This window comes from Lytechinus variegatus, chromosome 15 (assembly GCF_018143015.1).
Source record: "Lytechinus variegatus isolate NC3 chromosome 15, Lvar_3.0, whole genome shotgun sequence".
NCBI lineage: Eukaryota > Metazoa > Echinodermata > Echinoidea > Temnopleuroida > Toxopneustidae > Lytechinus > Lytechinus variegatus.
This window is the reverse complement of record NC_054754.1, coordinates 27,437,817-27,465,812: the sequence shown is the minus strand read 5'-3', so window position 1 is coordinate 27,465,812 and position 27,996 is coordinate 27,437,817. Positions and strand designations below refer to the sequence as shown.

General features: G+C 35.4%; 1 protein-coding gene across 1 annotated transcript in view; it reads left to right on the top strand.

Moving 5' to 3' along the window:
• Window positions 1-21,131, top strand: part of LOC121429141 — a 29,715-nt gene extending 8,584 nt beyond the window's left edge. The window contains exons 2-5 of the mRNA XM_041626063.1: window positions 3,243-3,392; window positions 17,774-17,818; window positions 18,401-18,472; window positions 19,613-21,131. Of these exons, the coding sequence (XP_041481997.1) occupies window positions 3,243-3,392; window positions 17,774-17,818; window positions 18,401-18,472; window positions 19,613-19,623 (278 nt within the window). The 3' untranslated portion in view covers window positions 19,624-21,131. The remainder of the gene's footprint in view (window positions 1-3,242; window positions 3,393-17,773; window positions 17,819-18,400; window positions 18,473-19,612) is intronic.
• The last annotated feature ends 6,865 nt before the right edge of the window (window positions 21,132-27,996 follow it).

The following is a 27,996-nucleotide window of genomic DNA, read 5'->3' as shown; positions in this document are numbered from 1 at the left end:
TGATTATTAGATGTAAATTATTGTTAAATTATTACGATTTAATAAATTCTAAGGCCATGATACTAAAAATATTGGTAATGTCAGCAAAGTTATGTTATGTTGGAATATGGAAGTACTCCGGATGTCTCCGAGATAAAGAAGCACATTCTGCATGCACGATTGATGACATAATTTTCCATTCATGAATTCTAATGAGTTGGGCACAAACAAGCTTCAAATTGATGGGAATGAATATCAAACGTAATTTACTCTGCTATGTCATGTAAAATTGTATTCTATAATGACATTACCATCGTGAGAAGAGTTTCTGCAACGGCGATGTTTGAAAATCGATCCTGACATGATATAATTCATTTTAGACAAGTGCACCCATCACTCGTTACAGAATTTGTGATGTCCATCTTTAAAAATGGAAACGAAATACAAATTTAATTAAATTGAATTACATCAAACTCTAAACTCATATCACTGATTATCATTTGCAAATTATTGTTAAAATATTAAGATTAAATAATGTTCTATGGTCATAATAGAAATATTGTTAATGAAAGCAAGATTTATTTTACGTTGATCGTGATCATGATTTTCCTTTCAGAACAATTTTGATCTGGTATGATTAAAGCACAATGCGCATGCGCGATCGATGACGATGAATTCCATTCATGAATTCAAGGTGCATAAATGATCTCAGCATGAAGAGATGAGCGAGACTCAAATAAGAATCAAAATAAACTTCAAATGGTGAATAGGCATCATAATTACACATGGTTTAATTGCGGGGAAATAGAAATCAAGTAGTAGTTATTAAGGTGTGGCAAAAAGCTCAGAGCTTGTTTTATCAATCATAACGTCACTGTATTGTATGTAAACTTCATGCACGCTGCCCGTGCCCCAGGCCGGCCCAAGACAGATTTCATTCATAAAAAATATGTGAGTGAAATTCTAGCGCAAATAGAGAACTTCAAGGGTGGGTATGAATGTGGAATTTTACTTAGAATTAATGTGAGGCTGTGAGCATGGTAATAGAATTGTGTTCAATTAAATAATTGTTCACTTGTTTACAACTCCCACGCAAGTTTTATACAGATGCTACCGTGTACACGGTCATGGAATTCAGTACACTTGCACTGACTTGACCGGGCGTGTACACGTGTACCCAAAACACACCTATGGGACTTAATAGTTTTTTTTTTAATTTGATAAAAAACTTATTTCCAGTTGGATAATTTGAAGGTCATCATTAAAAAAATACATGTATGCTGCAAGAAGGGTAAAACGTGGAGCGTTGTGGCCCAGTGGATTAGTCTCCAGACTTTGAAACAGAGGGTCGTGGGTTCGAATCCCAGCCATGGCGTAATTTCCTTCAGCAAGAAATTTATCCACATTGTGCTGCACTCGACCCAGGTGAGGTGAATGGGTACCCGGTAGGATTTTTCCTTGAACGCTTTAGCGCCTATTAATATGGCGGCTCAGCTACAGCCGGGGTTATAATATGATACCAAGTATCAAAGCGCAGTTGAGTATATGCACATAGTAACTGCGCTATATAAATGGACATATTATTATTATTATTATTATTAAAACTTATTGATTACGTTTACCTATTCCCTCATAATGAAAAGGTCATAGTCTGACCATGATGTACATGTACCAGAATGCAAACAAGCATTAACTGTACCCCATCTCCTCAATCAGAAAACTTTTCTGACACAAATGCAGTGTAATCGCCAAGTAATCTGCTGAGAGATACATGTACACATATTAATGCATTGCAAAATTGGCATTTCACATCTTTCACAAGACAATTAAGTGCAACTTTGAAATTATAATCCCTCTTTCTTGAAAGTACATGTACAGTATATCTCTCTTGCATGACAAGTGTAACTTTGAATTATAAATAATCCCTCTTTCTTGAAAGTACATGAATATATCTCTCTGGCGTGACAAGTGCAACTTTGAAATCCATCTCTAAGAAGGCCATGGCATTATTAGTAAGACTCCCACCTGCCCTTTCATCCGAAGCGCTTGAGGGCAGCAGAGAAATGAAGATGAAAGCTTCAAGAACATGATAGAGGAACCCTCTCAGGATGACAATTAATGCCTCCCCCAGTTTTCGTGCATCCACTTTGCTTATCCGATCCAATTGTGTCCATCCATTTTCATACAATATAAAAGTAGAATATATTGGCTAAAAGGTCATGTTTACAATCTGGAGGTATATACCTCATTGTATAGAACATAGTAAATGCACTTAGATGAAATGTCACATTGAAATATGAATTGTGTTTAAGGGTGCTAATAATAAACACATCAACAATTACAACGATAAAAATGAATATAATAAGGGATAATGATAACGGTTACATTTACATGTGTTTAGAGCTTCATACTTTGTGTTTATTCTCAGTACTGTACATGTACTTATTATAACCCTGTCATTGGGTCCTCATTATTATATTGGGTGTCACGACTGCATACAATGTATGCATTTTCTCCACTCCCTGGGGAGCATGCCAACAAGAGTTCCAAGGTGGGTATCCACTCTGTAGAGGGCTCAAGCAAGTCATTCAAATTACATGTATATTGTCCTGGCATAAGCTCGACTGCCATTCCAGCACATGGTCACTTAAAAAAGGTACAGATACATGTATGTACATGTTCAGAGATAATACATACATGTACATAATACATTCAAATACGTAGTTTCATGGATAAAGGCCTTAGACATTGGGTGTTTTATTTATAAAAAACAACAAATATTACTAATGGTTGCAATTGTGCTTTATTTTTATCCAGCTTTTTTAGTTTCAGCTGTGATCAGACATCTTCAAACTTTAATGTGCTCTTATATTATCAGTTTAGTATTGTTACTATCTTTACAACCAATACTATTTTGGTACATGTATACAGTACGTTTTCATAGGAATGCCCATCTGTAGCACATTGTTACTTCACCCAAAGACTCACCTTTTCCAGCAGACATTCTTTTGCATACACTGTATGTACAATGTAACTGACAATTTTTTTCAAATATCATGTGTTGAGTCATCATCATTGTAATAAATGTTGTCACCATCCTCATAATCATGTCCATCATCACTCTCGTCAACATCTTTACCATCATGGTTATTGTCATCACCATCACCACCTGCTAATGGGTCAACATACAGTACATGCTGCACCAAATCTAAAAAAATTATAAGTTTTTTAAATTTTGATCTGTTTTCTTTCTTTTCTTCCAGAAATTATTGACGATCTGTCATTCAAGCAATGCCTCAAGCCATGTGTTTATAATCTAAGACGTTTCCCGACCTGTTTGGACGGATCTCAAGGGTGTGGGACGTGCATTGTACCTTTTTACGAGGAAATCGATGGCCGATGTCAACGCACAAGTAAGCATTCAATGCGTTATTATACAAATAGCGAATAGGCACGAGTGCGATGGTGCGAGATTTCACATGAGGTGAAAAAAAGATGCTCTATTCAACGAGGCGTTACCCGGATTCTTTCACCAAATGCGAAATCTCGCACCATTGCACGGATAATAATATTCGCTATCTGTGTTGTACCTTGCCTCTGGGTTTAACAAAAATATGAAAAAACAAGAGTTTTTCCCTGCAGTAATCTATGGAAAGGGAGCAAAAATATTGAAAGTGAAAAGCAAAATTATACAAGTGCACATGATCTCGGGTGCGGGCAGCATTGCGCATTTAGCCAGCAGGCTATATGCGTATTTCACCTTCCTTTTTGTACCGAGTGATATGAATTGAATCGTATTATGACGTCACCTCCTAAAGCCGTGCAGTGGTACATTTTGGATGGTACGTCGTGTGTGCAACGGTACGAATGTTTGACATTCAGTCTCCCATCTGCTCTCGTACAACAAGCTATTAGGCATTGTACAACAACATGGGTACATGTAGAATATCTATTTGTAGCATAGTAGATGAATATCAACCACATGCTCAAGTGTGCATTGTTCATTGACATAGATTTGTTACAGTGTACCGTAATACCAAGAAATTATGGTGAATGGAAGTTGGATCCCACAAAACAGATTCAGAATGTGTTTGTACAGTGTATAGACACACGTTCATATACATGTTACGGCAGATTAAATCTTTGTGCCTGTTGCAAGAAGCAATTCAGCAAATAGAAACCTCTCATATATTGTCCTCTCTTCTTTTTACATTTCTTTTTTCCTTTGTCGTTTACTGTACATCCTCTTTTTTTCTCCTGTCCTTTTCTTCACTACTTGAAGTGATTTCCAAAACCGTGTACAAGAACGTAAAAAATGACTATATGATTGTGATTTTTAGCCCCCCCCCCACTTTTGGCTCAGCTCCCCCACTTTGAAAACCGTTCCGCGGCCCATGTTCACTAGCGAAGACGACCGCAACTTCGAAAATTCCTGTGGGTTCAGAGATAGCTGAATAAACCAATCCTCGCCCGAAGTGCAGTGTATATAGGCAAGCAAATGGCGGCAGTGTAGCAGGCACGGTGATGGTGCTTGCTCTGTCTTTTTGAGACTGGGGTTTTTGTACTTGCTTGTCTTGACTCACCAGCCCTAACCTCTTGAAGAAGTCGGGAGAGATCACCTCCCCTGCCTACCAACCCCTCCCCCACCCCACTTAATGGTGATGCCTAGGTACATGTACATTGTACATATGCATGAATGTAGTTCATTTCACATTTGGTTGATCTATCTTCATAAGATATTAACTTACTGTTAAAAACACATTATAATTCATATTCATGCAAGTTCATGCAAATGTGACTGATGTCTGAAGTTTTAAAGATATTACATTTAGGAAACATGAAAGTGAAAAAAATAAAAGAATTATTAATGTCAGAGTAAGACCAATAACTGCCTGTTTTTTTGTCTCACCTGCGAAGCAAAGTGAGACTATAGGCGCCGCTTTTCCGACGGCGACGGCGACGGCGGCGGCGGCGGCAGCGGCGGCGTCAACATCAAATCTTAACCTGAGGTTAAGTTTTTGAAATGATGTCATAACTTATAAAGTATATGGACCTAGTTAATAAAACTTGGCCATAAGGTTAATCAAGTATTACTGAACATCCTATCAGAGTTTCATGTCACATGACCAAGGTCAAAGGTCATTTAGGGTCAATGAACTTAGACCATGTTGGAGGAATCAACATCGAAATCTTAACCTGAGGTTAAGTTTTTGAAATGTCATCATAACTTAGAAAATATATGGACCTAGTTCATGAAACTTGGACATAAGGTTAATCAAGTATCACTGAACATCCTGCATGAGTTTCACGTCACATGACCAAGGTCAAAGGTCATTTAGGGTCAATGAACTTTGGCCGAATTGGGGATATCTGTTGAATTCCCATCATAACTTTGAAAATATATGGACCTAGTTCATGAAACTTGGACATAAGGTTAATCAAGTATCACTGAACATCCTGCATGAGTTTCACGTCACATGACCAAGGTCAAAGGTCATTTAGGGTCAATGAACTTTGGCCGAATTGGGGATATCTGTTGAATTACCATCATAACTTTGAAAGTTTATGGATCTGATTCATGAAATTTGGACATAATAGTAATCAAGTATCACAGAACATCCTGTGCGCGTTTCAGGTCTCATGATTAAGGTCAAAGGTCAATGAACTTTGGCCGAATCGGGGGTATCTGTTGAATTACCATCATAACTTTGAAAGTTTGTTGGTCTAGTTCATTAAACTTGGACATTAGAGTAATCAAGTATCACTGAACATCCTGTTCGAGTTTCAGGTCACATGATCAAGGTCAAAGGTCATGTAAGGTTAATGAACTTTGGCCATGTTGGGGTTTTTTGTTGAATAACCATCATATCTCTGTAAGTTTATTGGTCTAGTTCATAAAAAAGGGAAATAAGAGTAACCATGTATCACTGAACATCTTGTGTGAGTTAGAGTAGTATTCAAAGTGAGCACTGCTGCTATATTGAACCGCGTGATGCAGGTGAGACGGCCAGAGGCATTCCACTTGTTTAGCATAGTCATGGGTTGGGTTACTTATATCCTGTTCATAAATTTTGTGATTTGCATGTATTTCAGATTGAACACATTGAACAACATGCCCTGAAGTGGTAAAACAAAAGAACTTGAATTTCAATTTTTGTACTACTATCATCTTTCTCAGGAAACAATTACTGTTGACATTAGCCAGTACAGGAGCCAACCTCCTGAGCAATACTGTACATTCACAATAAGATAGACCCACTGTACCAGTCTGATTTTGCAACCATCTTTTTTCAATATCGATCCATACTGGACAGTACATATATGTAGCTCTAAGATGAATCATCAGCGATAGGAACACACACTATTAAAAGTGTGTGTTCTTCGCTCTATGAAATATTAAGATGGAGCTGACATTATCTTTTATGGCGAATTTCTTTGTCTTTTTTCAATGTTCGAAATGCGCCTTAACGCCCTCTACCTTTGACTTAACGTCTAAATGTGTATTATAACGGAATAAACCCATTAATAGACTTTTCCCTTACATTATACGTAGGATGTATGCATATATTTGTATTATCTTCACAAAATAATGAAATATATATATATATATCATTTTTCTGTAAATTTTATGTTTGCAGGACTAATTTTAAGAAGGTATTTTAAGGTCAGATTTACAGGGAAAAGGCATCACTATGATAGAAAAATGCACATTCATCATACACTGTACATTATTAAAAATATTCCATAAATCACTAACGCCGTTCGCTGAACGTGACTTCCTCTTCATCAATGGGGTCATTCCAATTTTCCTCTCCTCTTTCGCAAATGGTAGCATTTCCTGTTTGCATGGCTAATAACGATGCGGCGGGTGAGGTCAGCCGATCTAATAACGCTCAGCGGAGAATAATATATGAAACCCAACGCCACGATCCTACTGCATTATGTGGTGATTGGCAGGCTAGGGTAAAGGGGATGAAATATATTTCTATCCATTTGAATGACAATGATAGCTGGCAATGGCCATCTAAGCTCCCTTTTCACTGTTTTGTCAATATAGGATAGAGAGATGTACAGTAGCTACAATAGCTACAAGGATTCTTCCATGTAGTATGTGAATGTGATTAAGGTATCAATAATGCATCTATGGGTTTTGTCGGGAATTCATGGAAAGAAGGTCACCCTGTAAATGTGTAATGACATGCATTTAAAATCAGAGCAGGGAGTGAACAGGGCCCCGTCTCACAAAGAGTTACGATTGATCCAATCAGTCGTAACTCTATGGAAAGCCATCAGTGTCATAATGTTTTGTACAGGAAATATGCACGATGTCCTTTGTAAACAAACGGAAGCACAGTGAATTTTCAAGACAACGATGAATGCATTAATATACATCATACACCCTGTAGCTTGAAAATATTTTGAACAAACATGCATAATAGATGTAGACATTGCTGGCCGTCCATAGTTGCGATCGACTGGATCTATTGCAACTCTTTGTAAGATGGGGCCCTGGTTGTTGTGTTTCATGAAGCTGTAGGTTATGCATGATATCTGGTGACCCTTCCTTGGGTGCCACATCGCATTCCTTTTCATTTTGCTTTAAAGTGTCAACGAGACCAAAAGCCTCATTCTCTGTAGAGGTATGTTGGTTTTTACGCTGTCTATGTTGGCTCTATATAACATTGGGGCTGTTTCATAAAGCTGTTTGTAAGTTAAGAGCGACTTTCAGAACAACTGGTGAACATTTCCTATGCGCTAGATAATCATCAATTGACATTTAATGGTGAATATCATTTACCACAAGAAAGGATCACCAGTCGTTCTTAAAGTCGCTCTTAACTTACAAACAGCTTTATGAAACACCCACCAGATTGGGATGGAGGACTATTAATGTCAAATTAAGATCTCCAGAACAGACAGTTATACTTCTCTACAGAACATACTTCTCTGCTCAAAACGAGTAGAGAATTTTTTCCTAGTGAAATAGTTAATTTTGTATTTACTCCATTTTATTTGCCATTCAATCCATAAATCATTTAAATAACATTAAGGAAACAGAATCCTACCATTTAACATAACTTTACAAATTTGATACTAATATGACACATTGTGTTGAAAGTGTTGTTAAACCTCAATCCATATGCCTATCAGCTATTCAAAGTTTTAATCCAATCTGTTGAGATAGAAATACTCATTCTTGTAAGAAACACCAGAATGGAGATGCAATATAAAAAAAAATATATCTTATTAGGTTTTCGGAAATGCGCACCAATTATGTTGACATAAAATTTGGGGTATCTATTGGAGCACAAGACGGGGGCACCAGGCATGTGTAAAGTTGTGCCTGAATTACGAACAGCTTTAACAATTAATGAAATGACTCCCTTTGTATTCACGACTTTACCATCAATTGAATTCCTTGGTATAATTATTCACTTTAACAATCATGTACACATTTTTCATGTTTTAGCGAAGATGTAAAAATGACATACCAGTACACATTGAAATTCTTCAAAATATAATAAAAATTTCTTTGCTGACATAATGTATTTCAAAAACATTTGCACAGGTTGGATCTGTTTTCATAACCGTCATTGTAGATTGTCAACTCTTAAAACCACCCCCAAATAAAAACAAGTAGAAATCATGTTGCTAGTATACGGTAAATGTTTGCACAAGAGAAAGTCAAGTTGTCAGTTATTGATTCACCCATTGTACCCAAGATAGAGACCAAACTCCGACAACCTGCGGCAGAAGATGAAATAAAATCATCAACTGGGAGGAAGAGGATCATGGGTAGCTAGCGGAGATATCACTGACATGTAAGGGGACATCCTGAATCAATAAAGCTCTAGGATGTTTTACTTTCAATACAGAAATGACATTACAAGGAAAGGGAATAAGATTGGAATGACATGTGACATTGCAGTCCCAGATATTGACTTAAGAGTTTTCTTTAAGGCAAACTCTTGCCCATGTTTTTGTAGTGCGTAGAAATTATGTTATACATGTAAGCATACAAGCTGATACAAGCTGTACACTTGTTCTCCCAGAGCTAAAGAAAATTTGAAGTTTACTAGACCCTATTCTTTGGAATATGGATGGAAATTTTCTTATGTACACTTTATTATTTCAATAGTCAAATTTCATCTACTGTACCTGTGCATATCATCTGATAGCAAGTCAAAGCTCTTGATTTTTTAAATTTTTTTTCTCCTTTCAGCATTGATTTCCCTTCTACTTATTCTCGAAATTTGCTCCAAGAAGTAAAGATTGAGAGCTGATCAATATACATGTAGATAATATGCATTTTCGAATTTGTGATACCAAACCAACTTTTCATCTGTTGTATGTATACAGTACTTGTATACAAATTGCAGTGAGCTGTATGTGCATATAAGTCGGATTATGAATAAAGAACTTGATAATTTGGAAATTTTGTCCAGTTTATTATTGTTAAAAAAATAAATGTGTTTTCCATTTGTTCCTACTTCTTGTATGGCATGGATGTATAAAACACTAGATAGGGCTTAGTTACCTGTATATAAGCCAAAGTAGACTACAAAAGAAGCTGTTTTAATATTGCATAATTTCTGCATTTAATTAATTGTGTGAAAACTCTCTATCAGACCTTGTACAATGAAATACATGTAAATGATATAATTGAGAATGTCAACACATCATTAAGCAGAAAATCAGAAATCTACATGTACCTGCGGAGGTCTTGTATTATTCTAGTATTAGGCAAACAATCTCAGAGGCCAATGTGCATGAAATTGTTTTTAAGGCCATTGTAGAAAAGCATTAAAACCTTGTTTTCTTTCCAAATGTCAAATGCTAAGTAGACCTTCACGTACAGCCAGCGCACAAGACCTTGGGGTTCCTTATACTAATTGACCAAGAGGGCTAATTATGTGAGAGCAATTTACTAACGACTCACCAGTCAGCTATGCACATGTACGTTGTAACCTTCTATAATACTAGACAGGTAATTACCTTAAAGCGTAAAAACACTTTTGGGTATTCTATTTCCAGTGAGTTTTGTAGAAAGCATTATTAATTTACCTTTATTTTGCCTTTTTCCATTGCATTCTTTGTAGAAAGGTTGCATTTATATGACAAAAAGACCGACAGATTAATGCATCTGTGTCGATGTCGGTGAATATATACATGTATGTGTACATGTAGCTGAAATTTCAGGTAGAAATCTCACACCATAATGCAAACCGAAGCAATCAAAAGTATCTCGTGTACATCAGCATCCAGCACTCATTATTATTTAAATCTAATGCTTCACTTAGGGATAAAACTTCATCACCATCTTGAAGGCGGAGATTATTCAAGGCAGTGCAGCACCCCTCTTAGAAAGGAATAGAAAATAACAGTGATAGAGCGTCTGTCTCATGAACGGGGGGGGGGGGGGGGGGTTCAATCCTCGGCCCAGTCATACCAAAGACTTCTAACAAAGGGGACCTCTGCCTTCAATCTTTGGGGCACGGCATTTAGATCGGAGAAGGGTATGCAGGGCTTGCTGGTAGTGGTAGAGCAGATTTGTAACTTAAAGGTAAATGCTAGTTTTGGTAACGATATCAAAATGAGTTCGTACAGAATGAAATGACCACCAAAGTGTCTGTTTGTATAAATAAAAGGCATGTGCCAAAGGATTCTGGAAGAAATTGTGTAATTGCTGAGAAATCAGCAAATGAGCACAGGATTCGGGTAGAGCGTCGGGCCCCACGCTCTAAGCAATAATTATACATTGTCCCACGTGCGCTCATCTGTGTTGGGGATCTTCGGTGTGAACATTTTTCAGCGTAGATTTCAAGATTTCACAAAGTTCAGTTAATGTAACTGTACCAGATCTAGATCCTTGATGATATACTGACAATTAAGCCTTGTTTTACAGACTTTCTCATGAAATCAGTGTTTACTGTAACTACTGGAATTTCTCTTTAAGTTACCCTGGTAACCTAAACCGGGCTAGCCTGCTAAAATGGTATTTTGATTTATTATCATGAAATCACTACCAGCACTAATTTGTCGAACTACTATTAATATTCATTTTAGTCATCAATTGTCTTCTTTTTCAAGTGATGAAATACACTTAGTGTAATTGCCACTTTGTAACTTTCCCCATTTCATTTTAAAATTGCATTCATAAACATTTGTAGATCTACCAGTTAATCTCATCTCTTATAGTGTAACTGCTACTTTGTCTGGCAGTCTTTGTAACTTTCCCCATTTTATTTTAAAATTGTATTAATAAACATTTATAGATACTGCCAGTTAATCTCATCTCATGTTATTCCATAAACTGGTTTGGGAACAAGTTGGTAGTCCAGGATAGACCAAGTCGAAACTGGAAAGTAGCCAGAATGCGTGGTTAGGCACAGAGGTTGTTGGCCTGGCACAGAGGTTGTTGGCCAAATCAGAGGTAAATTACCGATTCGTCTCCTGCCAACTTGTCCACTCATAACATGATCTACCTTTTTTTAGTCTCATGCAATTCCGTTCATCAACATTTCATCTAACAACAATTTGGTCCAATCATCACTTCGTCTAATCACCAGTTCGTCTATGACCATTTCGTCTCATAACCAGTTGGTCTAATGTCCATTCTATTTTCATTTCATTTCACTTAATTAACACTTAGTCCAATGAGACCAAATGGTCTATGGACTAAATGGCTATTGGGCCAACTGGTTTTCAGACAAAATGGTGAGTGGATGAAATGGCAATTAGACCATGTGGATAGTGGATGAAATGGCAATTAGACCATGTGGATAGTGGATGAACCGACAGTAGACCACATGATAGTGGAAGAGTTGGTAATCGGACGAATTGGCATTAGACCATTTGAAAATAAACCAAACCAGAGAGGATCATATTATCTTAGTCCTTGTGGCATAAGACTAAAATCAGACATTTTACACAGTGGGTTTCTACATATGTACCAACTACCAAGTGGTATTGACCACAGTGTGGCATACTTCAGTTTAATCTATCATTCAGATACTTTCATGAGATGCCCGTATACCATGCCCAATCTTAATTTCCATAGTCGATTGAAACTAAACATTACCAGGAGTCTGATTAAAGCGCCTCCCATAGCTGCATATACGCTGTCCACAGCGACTTCTGCTTTTTGCCTGGTTCATTTTGACAAGCCGATGGCTCTATTAGATTAGGAAGTGTCTCTGGTGGATAGTTATTTGATTTCTCAACCCTCGGTGTGCAAAGCTGCTCAGGCTTTAGCCCACCTCTACACTTTGTCTTGGCCTTGCGAGAGCCAGAAGGATGTATATCACTATTGTTTTGTAACATAGCATTAACGACTTTATAGCGTTTATCAGGTGACCTCTTTATCCAAGTGCCAGGGGTGTGTAAAACTGCTCAGGTGTTCGCCCACCTCTACACTTGGACTTGGCTTTGTCAGAGCTGGAAGGATGTACTGGTATATTCATTAGTATTTCATATAATGTAGGATTAACACCACTCTAGCTCTGATTAGTTGACATCTACATACATCCAAGGTAGACTGTTTTTTAGCATCATATTAATGCATGCTTCAGTCAGTAATACATTAATTAGGCCCCACACTATCTCTTTGTAATATGATTTGATCACTTCAGAGCTACTGTACATGTACATGTAGAAGGTTGTAAACTCATAACACAGCAGTTCTGCCTTTCTGGCACTGAGGGAATAATATCTAGCTCTATGTAAGGAAGAATTTAGTTCTTGTCGACGTGATCAATGCTTCAGTAATTAATTCTCATTACCACATATACAGAACCATAAGAGTAAATTCATTGTTTCGTAACAAACCTTTTATGACTCTCTGGTTCTGACCAGATGACCTTTCTATATTCAAGGGATGATTTGACCTTTCAGACTTTTGATCATTGCTTCAATCATAAGGATTAATCCCACTTGTACAATCTGACCTGGTCTGGTCATTTAGAGCTAGAAAGGTATTGATTTGTTGTCATTTAACGACCCACTGACTCTTGAGAGATGCATGTACTGTATCTCCAAGAGAGAATCTTACTTTCAGAGTCATGGTCAGTGCTTTGTTAAAAAAGGAATTCAATTATAAGTCCAAAATGTGCACTTTCATTGATTTAAAATCAAGTAGTGCACCCTCTGTTCTTATAAGATGAAATCCATGGAGTGTCTTGTCTTTTCTGAAAAGTTAGCAAAGCGATGATGCCATAGCAGTCTGCATGATGAACAACCACTTTTTAAGAAGAATAATCACAGCACTAGCATCTTGTGGCAAGTCATCAGTACATTTGCCATCCACTATCCAAGTGTCACATGTAAATTAGAAAACATTACAGTAGGTTTCAAACATGTCATTTTAGCTTTGAGTATCAAGCACAATTGTATCTCCCCAATTTTATTGTTTTATTTTGCACGCTCATTATCTCACAGTTACGTTTTTGTGTAGATTTTTCCCAAAATTAAAATGATACGCATCTGTGTGTACATGTATGTACATCAACCGATGATATCAGCAATATATCTTGGAAAAAAATATATAAGTATGGATCTGAATTTTTCGTTGTAATGTAAGGTACAGACCACTTCTGCTCCTGTAGTCTGGCCAAGATGTAACCATTTTACCTTAGAATGGAGCACAAATGATAATTTATAATGGCATATTTATAGCCACTGCAGTTCCGAAAACTGTTCCCCCAGCTATTATTATTACCCCGGCTTTAGCTCAGCTACCTATAGATGCTCAAGCATTCAAGGAATTTCTTCCTACCGGGTACCCATCCACCTCACTTGGGTTGAGGGCAGCACAATGTGGATGAATTTTGCTGAAGGAAAGCATGGATTGGAATCGAACCCACGTCCTTCGGATTGAAAGATGAGAGTCATAACCACTACACCACGACGCCCCGTATTTTGAGAATGTAAACTCATAGTCAAGTGTCATTAATTACTCTCTAGTTTCTGGAAAAAAAAAATTGTTGAAATCGTCAGTCTTTAACTTGAGGGAAAATAAAGCCACCTCAGGCTCATGTAGTGAAGGCTATCAGTATCATCTCCTATCTAGGTCAGTGTATAATTCAACTCTCTATTTTGGAGCTGTCCATATGGCGTAATGAGGACATAGGACTCTGAATACGGAATGCGCGATCGACCGTTACGGCACAACATCTTGTTTACTTCAGGGTCAATGCGCTGACGCAATAGCCCTCTCTCTCTCTCTCTGCAGTCTGTCTCTTCAAAATTTGTTTGTGCCCCCAAACCACTACAGATTCCTTCTTGTTGAATTAAATTAAAATTCTTATTTAAAAAAAATTGTCATGGTTACAGTAGAATTAAACATTCCTTTTCAGTCGCTAAATATGTAAATTACATTATTTACAGTCGATTCAACAACCATGAGACACTGTATAGAATTGTCTAAAAGCGTGAGTGAATGATTCTGCAGTTATGAGTGGCATTGTGACATCAGTTTAAAAAAGAATGGAGTAGAAGATGAATTTACAAGTGCCCCCCAAAGTTCAGATGGAAGAAGAAATTTAATTTAAAGTAATGCATCTTTGCTTGAAATTGTGTAAATCATAATTTACAAGCACAAAGACATTATCTAAAATAAGAAAACAAAGTTTGTATTTACTATTCATTTGAATAGGTATTAGGCCTTGGAAATTTGCAGACTTATGTCAATTTAATCAAGGAAATAAACTTAGGAGTACCGGTAGATGATCTCATAGGTCAACTTTTGTTTTTTGATTATACATTTTTTTCTCCTTTAAGAAAGATATAGCATTGGATAATACCAGCTTTCCAAAACCTATTCTCCCATACTACCATGTGTATTTACACTCCCATCATATGATCTGTATTTGTATAAATCTAAAGGCTTTCTGGAGAAGAATATTCTTGTTGTTGAAACAGAAGGATACAAACATGTACTTGAGAGCTCATAATGAATTGCAGATTTAATTAACAGCTAGGATCTTTGTACTGCTACTTGTAGTACATGAATATAGGCTACTGGTTTCTTAATTGCCTTTCAGTGAGATGAGATACAAATGTATGCAGCATAAATAAACAAAATTGAGGTTGATTTTGTTTACCAATATTTGTACTGAATATTTGTCAACATTGGTCCCACTCTCCATCCAATACACATGTACATGTAGACCTACATTTTTCCCCATTTTATTTCATTTATTGATTCAGTGATTTAAAAAAACATAAATTGTACAATACTATTATTCAAAGAACAATATAGCAAAACCTAATATAAAGGTAAAATGGGTCATTAATATTAATAATTATAGAAAGGTATTTATAAACAACCGTTTACCTGCTTGTCTGGTAAAGGTTTGGAATTGATTAAAGAACAGGTAATTCTGATTGGTTTCTTGTCAATGTTTTGAACACTGACATCAATTATTCATAAAGACTTGTTCAAGATTATCGCACACTGCCACTTTGTGGATTTAAGTTGTGGATTAATACATCTTCTGTACTTAAAAAAAACAAATTAAACTCATGTAAAGCAGTCCTTTGAATCCCAATTGCTTAGTAACACAGAATCTTGGTGGTGCTTTCTGCAGTTGAAGTACGTCCTAAATGTCTCCCAGAATTGGTAAATTCTGCTGAAAATGGACACTTCTTGACCTAAATGTGTTTGCTTATACAGAATAAAGAGGTTTGCTGCTCCTCGCGTTACGCATTCCTCTGCTTTGCATTTAGATTGGTACATCATTCAGCGAAATGTACGTAGGACCGTACACAAATTTTTCTCGAATGTTTGCCCTGGAAGACTCTATCCAACATTTACTAATTAATATTGCCTCTTGAAAAGTACTGTTCTTTCTCTACGACAATTGCTGCAAGTGTCTGTGACAGCATATTTCTTCCTTCCTACATCTTTGTTAGATAAACCCCCAGATAAATTGCAATCAATGGTATTACCTCTGAAATACATTAAAAATCTGTTGGCATTGTTGAGAATGATTAACTATGGTGTATCTGCACATTCCTGAGTGCATATTTTCATAATATCAAGGACAATTTATTTTGGTTTACTATCAATAAACAATATTGGAGCCTCATTAGCTGTGACAACATGTAAAAAAATATGTTTTTTTTTCTTTGTTGGTATATTGTATACATGTAGGTCAGTAATAGGTCACTCCTACATCATTTTTGATCTAAATTATGATACTATATAAGAAAATATGAATAGAGATTTTAATGCAGATATTACTGAGCATTTATTCTGGCAGTGAATATTATTAATATATTTTTTACAAGGATTCCTTTTTTGGTTAGTCCATCTCTCTCTGTAAATGAATACTCTCTCACTTCTCAACTATATTGTATGGTATCACTCTCTTGCACCATTAGTACCGCTTGTTCCTAATAATAGCTGTGTTTTAAGTAAAAATAGCGCATATTTATAAAACCTCCAATGAATGTGAGGGTTGATGAATTGCATGCAAATGAAAGAGAGCGTTGTGTATACAGGAATGTGAAATGGTAGAGGCGTGCTTTAGTGTCGTGTGAAGGTCCCTCTCTCTCTTTCTCTCTCTCTATCTCATGTTCACGCTACCTGTGCCATTTTAGAGCGTAAGATTGACTGTATAGATGCAGAGTACTTTGGATTCCGAAATTGTCCATATGGTGCAATTCGAGTTTGCCTCATTGCATCTTGCTCATGTGCAGTATATTAATAAACCATGCAGGCAAGACAGTGTTCAGTTTTTTTTTTGGTATCATCACATAAGTATTATCAGAAATTATCTATGCATTTATGAGTCTAAAATTTCATTATCATTATGTTTACAGCAAATATACAGGTTCCTGAAATTTGAGACAGAATATAACGCATTTGTTATGAAAAGAACCCGTGGGGTGTAATGAGTTAATAGTTCCCAAATTCCTTCATGTACAAAAAAGGGCTTATTAATATTTACAGTGTATGTATGGATTTTGAGCAAGGTACAGAAGTACATGCACAGTGTCGATTTTGGTCTACTCTGGTTTATTGATACATGATTTCTATTTCATTACACAGTGGATATTAATTGTGTTGAATCTCTGCAACAATAGATATTTAGTGTTTACCACAGCTCCCATTATTATTATTATCCTTTCCTATGATTTTTACATACAATTACTCTGAGAAGACTGAGTCAAATCATTAAAAAAACATATACAATCACTGGCGGATCTAAGGGCTGGGGCACATTCGGCTTGTGCCCCCCCTTTGAGAGTCATTATCAAAATTGTTCGTAAATTGTGCCATTTTTACCCTAAAGTGCCCCCATTTCAAAGCAAGGACCTTTTTTTTTTGGGGGGGGGAGGGGGGCTTGTCAATTTTTGTGTGAATGAAATGATCTTAGATTTTAGGTGTAAAACTTTTTTTTTGCTTCTCAAATTTTTTGCAGACGAAACAACCTTAAATTTTATGTGAAAACGTTTTTTTTTTTTTTTTGCTTGTCAAATTTTCATCGGGAAAATGTGTCCCCCCTTTTGGAAAATTCTCAATCTGCCCCTGTATACACTGTACACATGCGTACCAAATAATGTGTGTGCATATTCTATGAATGTCCGTAAAATAAATGTGTGTGTCATCTGCATAACATTTGCCAAAAATGTTGTCATCTGATTTGTCAAAAGCTTAGAAGAAAATTAACACATTTAAAACCATAATTCATGTGCAAGGGTCTTGAAATATTTTTTTTTATTGTTCTTGATTTCTTAAGTGTCAAAATGAATAATATTGATTATATTTATAATATCTTTTTATTTACAGCCATTGGTGAAAATGAAGCTTTGGAATATCTCAACAACCTTGAAAGTAAGTAACATATTTCACAGATTGTAAACCCGATTTCATTGTGGTGTAATATTTAGTTTTCAATGCTTTATTGGATATTTACATGTACAGTAAACATATTAACATTCTCAGTTGTCTTGTATTTATCTTCTGTCAATTAAAAACAATGACAGAGATACATATTTACTATTACAAAGAAACAAACGGTAAAAAGATGGAGGGTTCATTGGGTTCTTCTCGAAATGTTTGTTTTGGATTTCAATCGAAGCTACTTTTGTCAACCCAATACATGTAGTGTGCAAACTACCTCATTTGTATACAATATGTTGTGGTTTTGATACATATTTTCTATAAGGTATATTTCTGTTCTTACCAAAGTAGACATTTATTGCATGTTGCATTTTATAATACCAGGCAAACTTTCTATTCACCTAGATAAATGGAAACCATCAAATACAGTTTTGTTTTAAATATTGAATATGTATCTGTATTCTTGATGTCAAAAGTATAGTTTGTATAATTATGCGCTATTTGAATTATTCACAAGTATTGCATGCAGTGTCAATCAACTTTAAACCATTTATCATTTTTTTCCTCTTTCAGCCTTCATTGGAGAAAATGAAGATAATGAAATTGCCATCGAAAAAGCTTTAAAATATCTAGAACGTCTAGAAAGTAAGTAGCCACATACTCCTTAAACACCTTCCCACTGTGTATATCTTGTCTATATACTGTCCTTGGTGGTGTTTCACAAAGCTTTAAGTATGATTTAAAGTCGCTCTTAAATGTCTAGTTGCGTGCAGTATAAAAGTGTTACTGCATTGGTCAGATCATGCCATGAGGACGCGCACTACTGCGTATTGATCAAAAAGATTGCGCGTTGCATATTGTGTACGCGTCAGCATTTAAGTGAGACTTAAGTCACACTTAAAGCTTTGTGACCCCCCTGATCTTATTATAGCATTATATTACTCTAGATGTGATACATGTGTTTGAGGTTTATCAACCCTGCCTTTATTAACTGTTTTGATAACATGCCAGACCAACTTTATGGATTTAAAAACGGCATACAATGGTATGAATAGAAAATGCCCTGCTCAAGGTTCCAAAATAGCTGTTGTGCCAACAACAACCAAAAGTATGTGAGCATTTTAAACCATGTCTTCTACCCCCAATTTCTCTCAGTTTCAATTGATCCATATATCCATTTGCAATTCAAGCAAAATTCATTCCAGGTACATATTTGGTACATTTTGCACAGTCTAGCATGGGCATTTATAAGTCAAATAAATTGAACATGGATGCAATTGAAAATGCAACTGCACATGAAAGTACATGTAACTGCATATGTCTTCTCATATTCATTTAAGTCAACCTTCTCCAGATAAAACAAGTTATTTACAAGAATACTTTTATTTTATTATTAAAAATTAAGTTTTTTTATGTTATTGTTTTTATAATTTTTTTCTAGAGTCTGCATCCACATGTATAATATTTTTCGCCCAATAGGAAGCCTTGTATTAATGCATGTAGGCCTACACTGAAACTGATCTACAAAATGATGTCATTGATAAATATATTATTAAGAAAATTCTAAGAATAAAGTGTTTATGCCTTTACACTAAAGTGGAGCAAAAATGTGACATCATTACTAATTACAGAAATACACGTATGACAGTTTGGGGGAGAATGCATCTTCATCTTTTTTTAATGAGATTTTATAATCATCCTGTGCTGTGGCATGAATCCAGCTGTCTTAGTTTATCCTGGAAACGTATTTGGTGACCTTTGCAGCTCCTCTTCGTTGCCTTTCAGCTATCGGCTAAATCTTATCCTCATCTTTGCATCATAGTGGTTTTGTCTCTGTCCTGATAAACCCTCATCTCTGGAGTAGTTCACACTTTCAGAAACTTTTAGCATGGTTCAAATATAAATTTTCATACATACAAACTAAAAATCTCCATAAATCTACCAGAAGGGTTTGTTTTAATCACACTTTGTTTATTCATATTTTGAGCTACTTAATCATTTTTTTCCAAGAGATCACATCTTAAATTTTCAGTGAAAAGCCTTTTTTCATTGAGATGCTATACATTATCAGAATAATGCAGTAGCAATGTCAATTATTCAATAAGGGAGCTTTAAATTAAATTGAATGTATATTTTTGTTTGATAAAGAGAGAAGTATATGTACACATGAATTTGCAAAGAAAGATAGTGCCTCCCTATACAGAAGTATCTCCATCTGATCCCATATTTGAAGTAAACTTCAAAGTAATATCAATCTCTAGCTCTTTAGTATTGTATATGATATTTGAAATATGTAATGACATTCATTTTTGCAGTACATAGTTATAGTAATCCAGCAGCTTGTAGAAAGTTTATTTCTCAATCTTGAAACTCGATTGCCTGACCGGTGCCCATCTACAATGTCATTCCATTTTCTTTGTGGTGTGGTATTTTGGGGGGTTGGTTAACCGCGACCAGGCTGAATGGACCGTGAGCATGATGAATGCTTTCTCTGCGTCGTCTCGTGGGTGGAGGATGATTGCCTGGTCGGGAGATGCGGTGCGTAGGGGTCTACTTGACTGTTTCTAGGATGACACATTCATGATACATGTGCACGGATATTGGTGACGGTGAGGCCCTGTGGTGTAGTCTGTAATTTTAGACTAATTTTACATTTTGTAGTACATGTCCTCAAGAGGTCTTGAACAAAGACTAACTCAGCCATTCTCTATAATTTGTGTCAGATGAGGTGGACATCTTTATCATCTAGGGCGTATGCCACGTAAAAACACTATGGCATCCACAAACAATTGATTTTAAAACTATTATACCCTTTACAATATATTGGTCTGTGTCTCTTACCTAGCTGTGGCTCTTCATGTTACAGCTCAGCATGAGTATGTTCACAGACATGTTTAATAATCCACAAGGTTTCAGAAATGACATTATCGATGGTGGATCGTGTTCATTAATAGATTTTTTGCCCATATCCCATAACCAGGATTTCATACCTTCTCAGTGTGTCAAGCAAAGGGCCAAAGAACCTGCAATACTATAGGATACAATGACTCTATCTACTCATTAGAAACATTAGATACAAAAAAAAATCTACATTCATTTCTACCAGTAATGATTTGTACCATTTTCCTTTGCTCAATGTGTTATAAAAAAACAGAAGTGCCGTGCTGGGGATCAAACCACAGGCTCTCGATTTTTCATAGGGCCTTAAAGTTCATCTATGTGGGAATCTTCCACAGATTTCTGTTTGGTCATTGCCAGGCATAATAGCATACACAATTCTAATTATGATATGGTATAATGTGTAATATATAATATGGTATAATTATAATTGAAAGATGGATTATAAAAATAAAAACAAAGTATTTTGAGAAAATATATGATAAGTTACTATCTACCTAAGATTAACAAAAAAGAAAAATAATGAGGAATGTAAGACTTGTTACAACAAGTCTCCAAAGTTAAATCATTTGATTTCCTATATATGATTCATAATAAATAAAGTTACTTGTTGGGCTATTCACTCTATGTAGTAATCAAAATGATGTACCTGTAGAAATAAGAAGATTCAGGTAGGTCATTACTTTCTTACCTTATGAAGAAATTTTTCTTACCACAAACTGAATAAAGCTCTACCTTTTTCATTCATTCATTCATGAACTTTATGATCAGAAGTGCTTCACTGTTGTTGAATGATATTTGATATCATTCTAGTGTCTAAACGTGGTATTTCTTATTTTATTTCAAGAAAAATAATGAAAACAAATATGATTCGTTAAAATGTTTTGGTTCCAATCTCGTGTGATGAATGGATATTGGCAGAGCAGTGGTTGAATTCATGGGACAGTCATTAATTGTGATTTATGAGATTTAGGATGAGTATGTGGGTTAATGGTTGGAAACTGATCAGTCTCCATTAATCAGTCAGAGCTAAAAGGGCAGTGAATATCTTCTTGTTTAAGCAAGGATTAGCGCCCTTCTGTCTCTCAGCAGGAGGCTGTGGAGAACTGTGAAATGCCATGATGAAGGTTACTGTTTTTAGTGAGTGCTTGAAGTAACCACCTGAAAGGTGAGCACACAGATTTGAAATGGATCTTCTTGTGGTAAAAGGTGTGTGGGTGATTTTGATTGAGAGGGTTATGTACGTTAGAGTGTGTGCATGTGTGGGTTTGTGTGATGAGGTTTTATGAAGAAAAGAAACTTTGTCTAATAACCAGTTCATCTATAGAAAACCATTTTGTCTCAAAAGCAGTTGGTCTAATAACCATTATTTTTTTCATTCATTTTGCCCAATTAGCACTTAGTCTAATTAGACCAAAAAGACTAAATGGCTATTGGACCAAATGGTTATTAGATTTATTTATTTTGTTTTATTTATTTTATACTGCAGGGTAGGCCTGTTCAATTCTTAAAACTGCTTACAAAGCCGCCCTGCAGTTTAAAATACATGTCAAGATATAACTATAAAATATATCATAAAAAAAATCAACGTCAAAAATACAAAATACAAACTATTTAACATCAGAAACAATTAACACCAAAAAATTAGAGTGGGAAGTGACAATTTAAACATACAAGTGCATAGCATTGTAATTCAATGGAATATTATTTTGCTCTTTATCAATTCATATGATAGGCTTTGGATAATTTTTTTAAAAACTAACAAGGAGGTACAGGCTTGTAAATTTGAAGGAAGTGCATTAAATAATTTGGGTCCGAAATATGCTAAAGATTTTCTTTTATATTCAGTTCTAGCTTTGGGAAGCTGAAGGGGGCTTCGCAAAGAAAACCGTGTCCTGTATTTCACGGGCCGTTTACATACTAAAGATGAAATGGTGAGTGGACAAAATGGCAGTTAGACCATGTGGATACTGGATGAACTGATAGTAGAACAAATGATAGTTGAGATTGCAATTGGACGATTTAGCATTAGACCAAATGAAAATAAATGGAACTTCTTTGAGGGGTATTACATGTATGTACGGTGGAGGACATTGTAGGTCTGTGCAATTGGATTGTGTGTATACAATTGTTCAATGTGTATCAGATGAATTATCATCTACGACTCAGAGGGGGGGGGGGGGGGGGACTAAATGTAATAGTCTGTTTAAAAAATATATCAATTAAAATAAATTTGACTTGCATTTTGGCATTATGGTACTTTACTTCTATTGTTAAATAGCACTTTCATATAAAATCCTGTAAAATATTTTTTGCTTGTTTTTTATTGACCTCACTTTTTTGCATTATAAACAAAAATATCCATGCACCTTCATCTTAAATGAAATGATCACTCAGCAGGAGTATTCTTATCCATGCACTTGGATTCTGTCTCATGTTCAAAGGAGTATCCACCTCAAACACTCATGATAACATTGCATTTTATCAGACTTTACCATCAGAGCAAAATATTATTAGATACCAATTATGGGCATACATACATGCAGATAGTGATCGGTGTGCTCTGGATTTAAGCTGGCAGGCGGTGCATGTCTGGAGATGGATATCAATTTATCTTGTCACATTTATTAAAGTTATTTTTTATTTGAAGACAAAAGAGGAAGTAGAAGGGAAAGTCTAGAAACATGTTTATCGTAGTAAGTTGGAAGTAGTGCAGAATGATAATTGGAGTATGCTGTAGATGCACTTGAACTAATTTGCAATGCGCATTATTTCCTACAACCAGGTATATGTTGTGGAGTATTGTGGCTCAGTGGATTAGTCTCCGAAATTTGAAACACGGGGTCATGGGTTCGAATTCCAGATGTGACAAAATTTCCTTCAGCAATTAATCTATTCACAATATGCTGCACTCAAACCAGGTGAGGCAAATGGATACTGGCAGGAAGTAATTCCTCAAAAAGCTGTGAGCACCTAATTGGCAGACGAGCTTAGCTGGGGTAACAGATCCATTATAATATATTCTTTCTCTGTTACTGTAAAACATTGAAGCATTGTTTATGCAATTATTAATTATTGAGCCTTTTTCAGGTTTAAGTTTAAAATTTATTGAGTTCCACAATCAGATTAGGCAAATTACAAAAGACAATAACAATTTTTAAAATGATACATCCATTGACACCAAAAACAAACAAAAAACATTGAAAATAGAAATAAAGAAGCATAAAAATATTAATCAATTTTGAAAAGATATATTAGACAGGTATATCATATTTGAAAAACATGCTTTTAGGAATATTGGACACCTCCAGGTATAACTATCCAAATCCTATGAAGACAACCTTTTTTTGCCTTCTACCCATCTTTATCGTTTTCTCTATTCATGGTGTCAATGGCAGAGGCATCTTGTGTTATTGAATCAATTGACACAATATCAACACTTGTTGGGGAATCATGATTTCATGATTATGTGTCAGACTTCTGTAGATATGAACCTTCCTATCAGTTATAAATGGAGATGAGGTAGAATTTAAAGAGAACAGTCTTAGAATTCCTGTCGGATTGTCATGTTTAAATAGCTGTCCATAGTGATGTGAGCATTTAGTCACTGGTCATAAGCTTCTCAAAATTTTCCCAATGCTTGGTTTGGTGAGCACATTGTTCAATCATTCCACTGAACATGCTAAAGGGTGTGAAGTGCCCTCTTGAGCCCACTCAGTGTGATACTCTTGTAGGCCCTGAAATTGGCGCCAAAATGTCGAGGGTACTGATCTTGGGATTGTACCCCAGGGATGGTACCCCAAGGATTGAACATGTCACCGTGCAATAATAGAATTTAAACATTGTTGAACACATTGCAAAGTGTTATCATCATGTAAAATGCCAGCTGTGGCATTCATTGATAATAGTATTTTCTCGAAGACAAGAAGGCTAATCCTTTCTTTACCATTGTGTGACAGCAAATGAATTGACAAAGTACAAAGCTAATTGTGGTATAATTTTATTAACTTTCAACAAGCTGTGTTCACTGGTTAATGTTTATTTGATTTATCAAATTTCATCATGTAACATCAGAAATCTATGATTTGGACATTAAAAAATATACAACACATTTCCTCATTGAGGTTTTTTGCTTAAACCATTTATAATTTTTTAAAATCAAATATTCATCAAAAATAAGCTGAGATATTTTTAGAAATGCTTGTGCAATTTATTTTTCTTTATACTTAGATCTTGAAGCAATGATACATAGATGACAGGTACGCAATAACATGTTCATCCCTTCTCCCTCTCTGTAAATATTTACATTTTGTTTGCGCGAATCCATACATGTATATTTTCTTACTGGGGATATTTTTATGACAAACAATTTATCCCCATGCGATGTTGGTGCTTATCGTCAGAGCAAATAGGCTAGTTAAGGGATCCTCTCTAGCGGGACAGGCTTCTTAACAGCACGATGCATTTATTTTTGTTTGGTGATTGGCGTTTGATTGGCTGGATGTAAATGTCAAAGAGGCATCGCTGTTGACATTTGTAGGTGGTGTATTGATTCCTGTGTAATAGAGTAGGGTTTGACTCTCTATCGTCCACGAGATCCCGTCATCAGTGGCGAGGGTAGTCCTGCCATATGTGCTCTGGTAACGATTTTCCATGGTCGGTGCATTGACTGTATTCTGAGTTAAGTTGATCCACGACCAAACCAATGGCTGTAACCTTTAACCTTAGCTGAAACTCAACTGCCATATTTATACCTCATGGCCTACAGGGGTTTTATTCAATATTATATTTAATTTAAAAGAGAGAATGGTTGTAATTATTGACAGAGTATCCTGAGCCACATATATCAGTGGTGCTTGAACTTTCTATGTGTCTTTTAAATTTCATGATTTTAAAATATAAATCCAGATCGGCTGTGAATAGTAATTAGCTGAGCACTAAATTTAGATAAAATTCGTAAAGATAGATTCAAAGCTTTAAGATTTGAATTTAAATCCTTAAGGTTAACAAATAATTTTTTGAATACAAATTCAATGAAGCATTCAAATAGTGACTATTCGTAGCTGACCTGGATTTATTTCAAATCCTTGTACGTTTAAGTAATGTAATCTGTAAGTGTGAAATATCTTTCATAATATGCTAATGGGAGCTTCTTATTGTCACTAGCTATCTTTCATTATTCTCGTTCTTTTCTTCAAATCTGGTTAAAATATTGTTTTGAAGATTTGATTGGAAAAAAAATTGTAGTTGAATTCTGTCTACTTCATCCCCAGTTCATATTTACGATTATATTATCGGATCAAAATCATAATATAACATATCTTGGAACCATTGCCACGTGTATATCACCATATTGTGATAACTTTAGAAGGGTTTTGTTAGCCAAGCACAGGAGAGTACTTCAGAAAGCAAATAGTGATTTTTCACGTACTGATTTGTTCTTAGCCAATCAGATGCAAGGATTTCAGTAGCTTTTAACAGTTGTCAGTGAAAATCACAGACTATATGTTTATGAAATGCTCCCTGGTGAACACCTTGCAGAATTCGATATTGATCAGAGAAAGGCAGTCAGCAGTCTCTTGTGATTATTTTCTGGATAACGAGGTGGGGGGGGGGGCTTCATGAAAGGATATGCCAGTGATCTTTACTAACGACTATTTCAAAGGTACTGAAATTGATGTACATGTATTCTGATTGGATAAGGATAAATTTGCTGGGGAAAATCACTAACAAAATGATTCATGAAAGACTTCCGTTGTTGATGATAAGACAAGGGCCCTGTTGTCCAAAGAGTTACGATTGATCCGATCAATTTAACTCTATGGAAATCCATCATTGTCATAATTTTTTCTACGAAAAATTTGCACAATGTCCTTTTTATGCAGAGAGAAGTGCAGTAAATTTTCAAGGAAACAATGAATGCATGAATATACATCACAGCTAGAAAATATTTTGAACAAACATGCATAATAGATGTTGACGTTGCTGGCCGTCCATAGTTGCGATTGATCGGATCAATCGTAACTCTTTGAACAACAGGGCCCAAAACAAGCTGGATTGATAAAGGAAGTAATAACTTCATATCAAGAGATTTTAAGAGAGATTTACAGGCTGAATTGGGAATACTTGAACTCTCCATCAACTTTTACACTAACAGCGGAAAATATTTATTTCAAATCCAGATGTTTCACTTTGGTGTTTCATTAATATCACCATATGTCACCAAAACATATTTGTTATGTCTTATTTATGTAAACCTTCTGGCAAACACAGGTCTTGTGCATGTTATTTCATTCTAATTAATTTACAATGAATATGCCCATTCCTTTATTCATTTAGATCACAAATAATGTTTTTAATTTTATTTTATTTTCATAAAAAAAAACCCAAAACAAAATACTATTGCATGAGACATAGAATGCATGCTTTTCAATGACAGAAATTAAAGTAATAATATGTCCCTTGAAAAAGGCGAATGCAATCAAAGTTGTTTTTATATTTACATAGCATCGGCGTGTAGGCCATCCATTATCAGTTGTCACATTTTAATTGATATTTAATGGCTTCCTTTGAAATATTCAATACTGTGTACCAGTTGATATACATATCAGTCATTTATAACATCTGTCATTTAATCAATATTTAATGACTGGCCTGAAGCTTTGGTGTGATCCATCATGTACAGTGTAATGTAGAGGTGATTCAAACAGGTTGATGTATCGTTAACTGATTTAAACAAGTATACATTCGATCATTCCAGTGTTTTTTGTTTTGGATTTTCAAAATGGATCTGGAGAAGAGTGAACTTATGCTGTCACTGAACCAAATTCTTGGACATCTTACAAATATGCAGTATGCCACTCTGATGATGTTTTAATGAATGCAATACACATATGTTATTTCAAAAATACGAGAGAGATAATTATAATAAAACAACAAAAACATACATGTATGGAGACAAATGATTAGACAAGTATACAATGACTTGCCATTTTGGCTGCCTGACCTATAGTTTTACAAATGATCATTGATGAGCATTCATAGGAAAGTACATGTATGGTGTGTTTTGATATGAATAAAGATGTTTATAAAGATGAGGAGGGTTTGGCAGATTAGAAGGATCCATATATTGCTATGAATACTTTATTAATCAAATAATAATGCACTCTTCTTTTTGGTTGGAATTTACAGTACTTAATGTTATTTTCTAACACTTTGTGTCTTTGAAAAGTAAAAAAAAAAAGTTGTCTTGTTATGGTAATTCTGAGGAA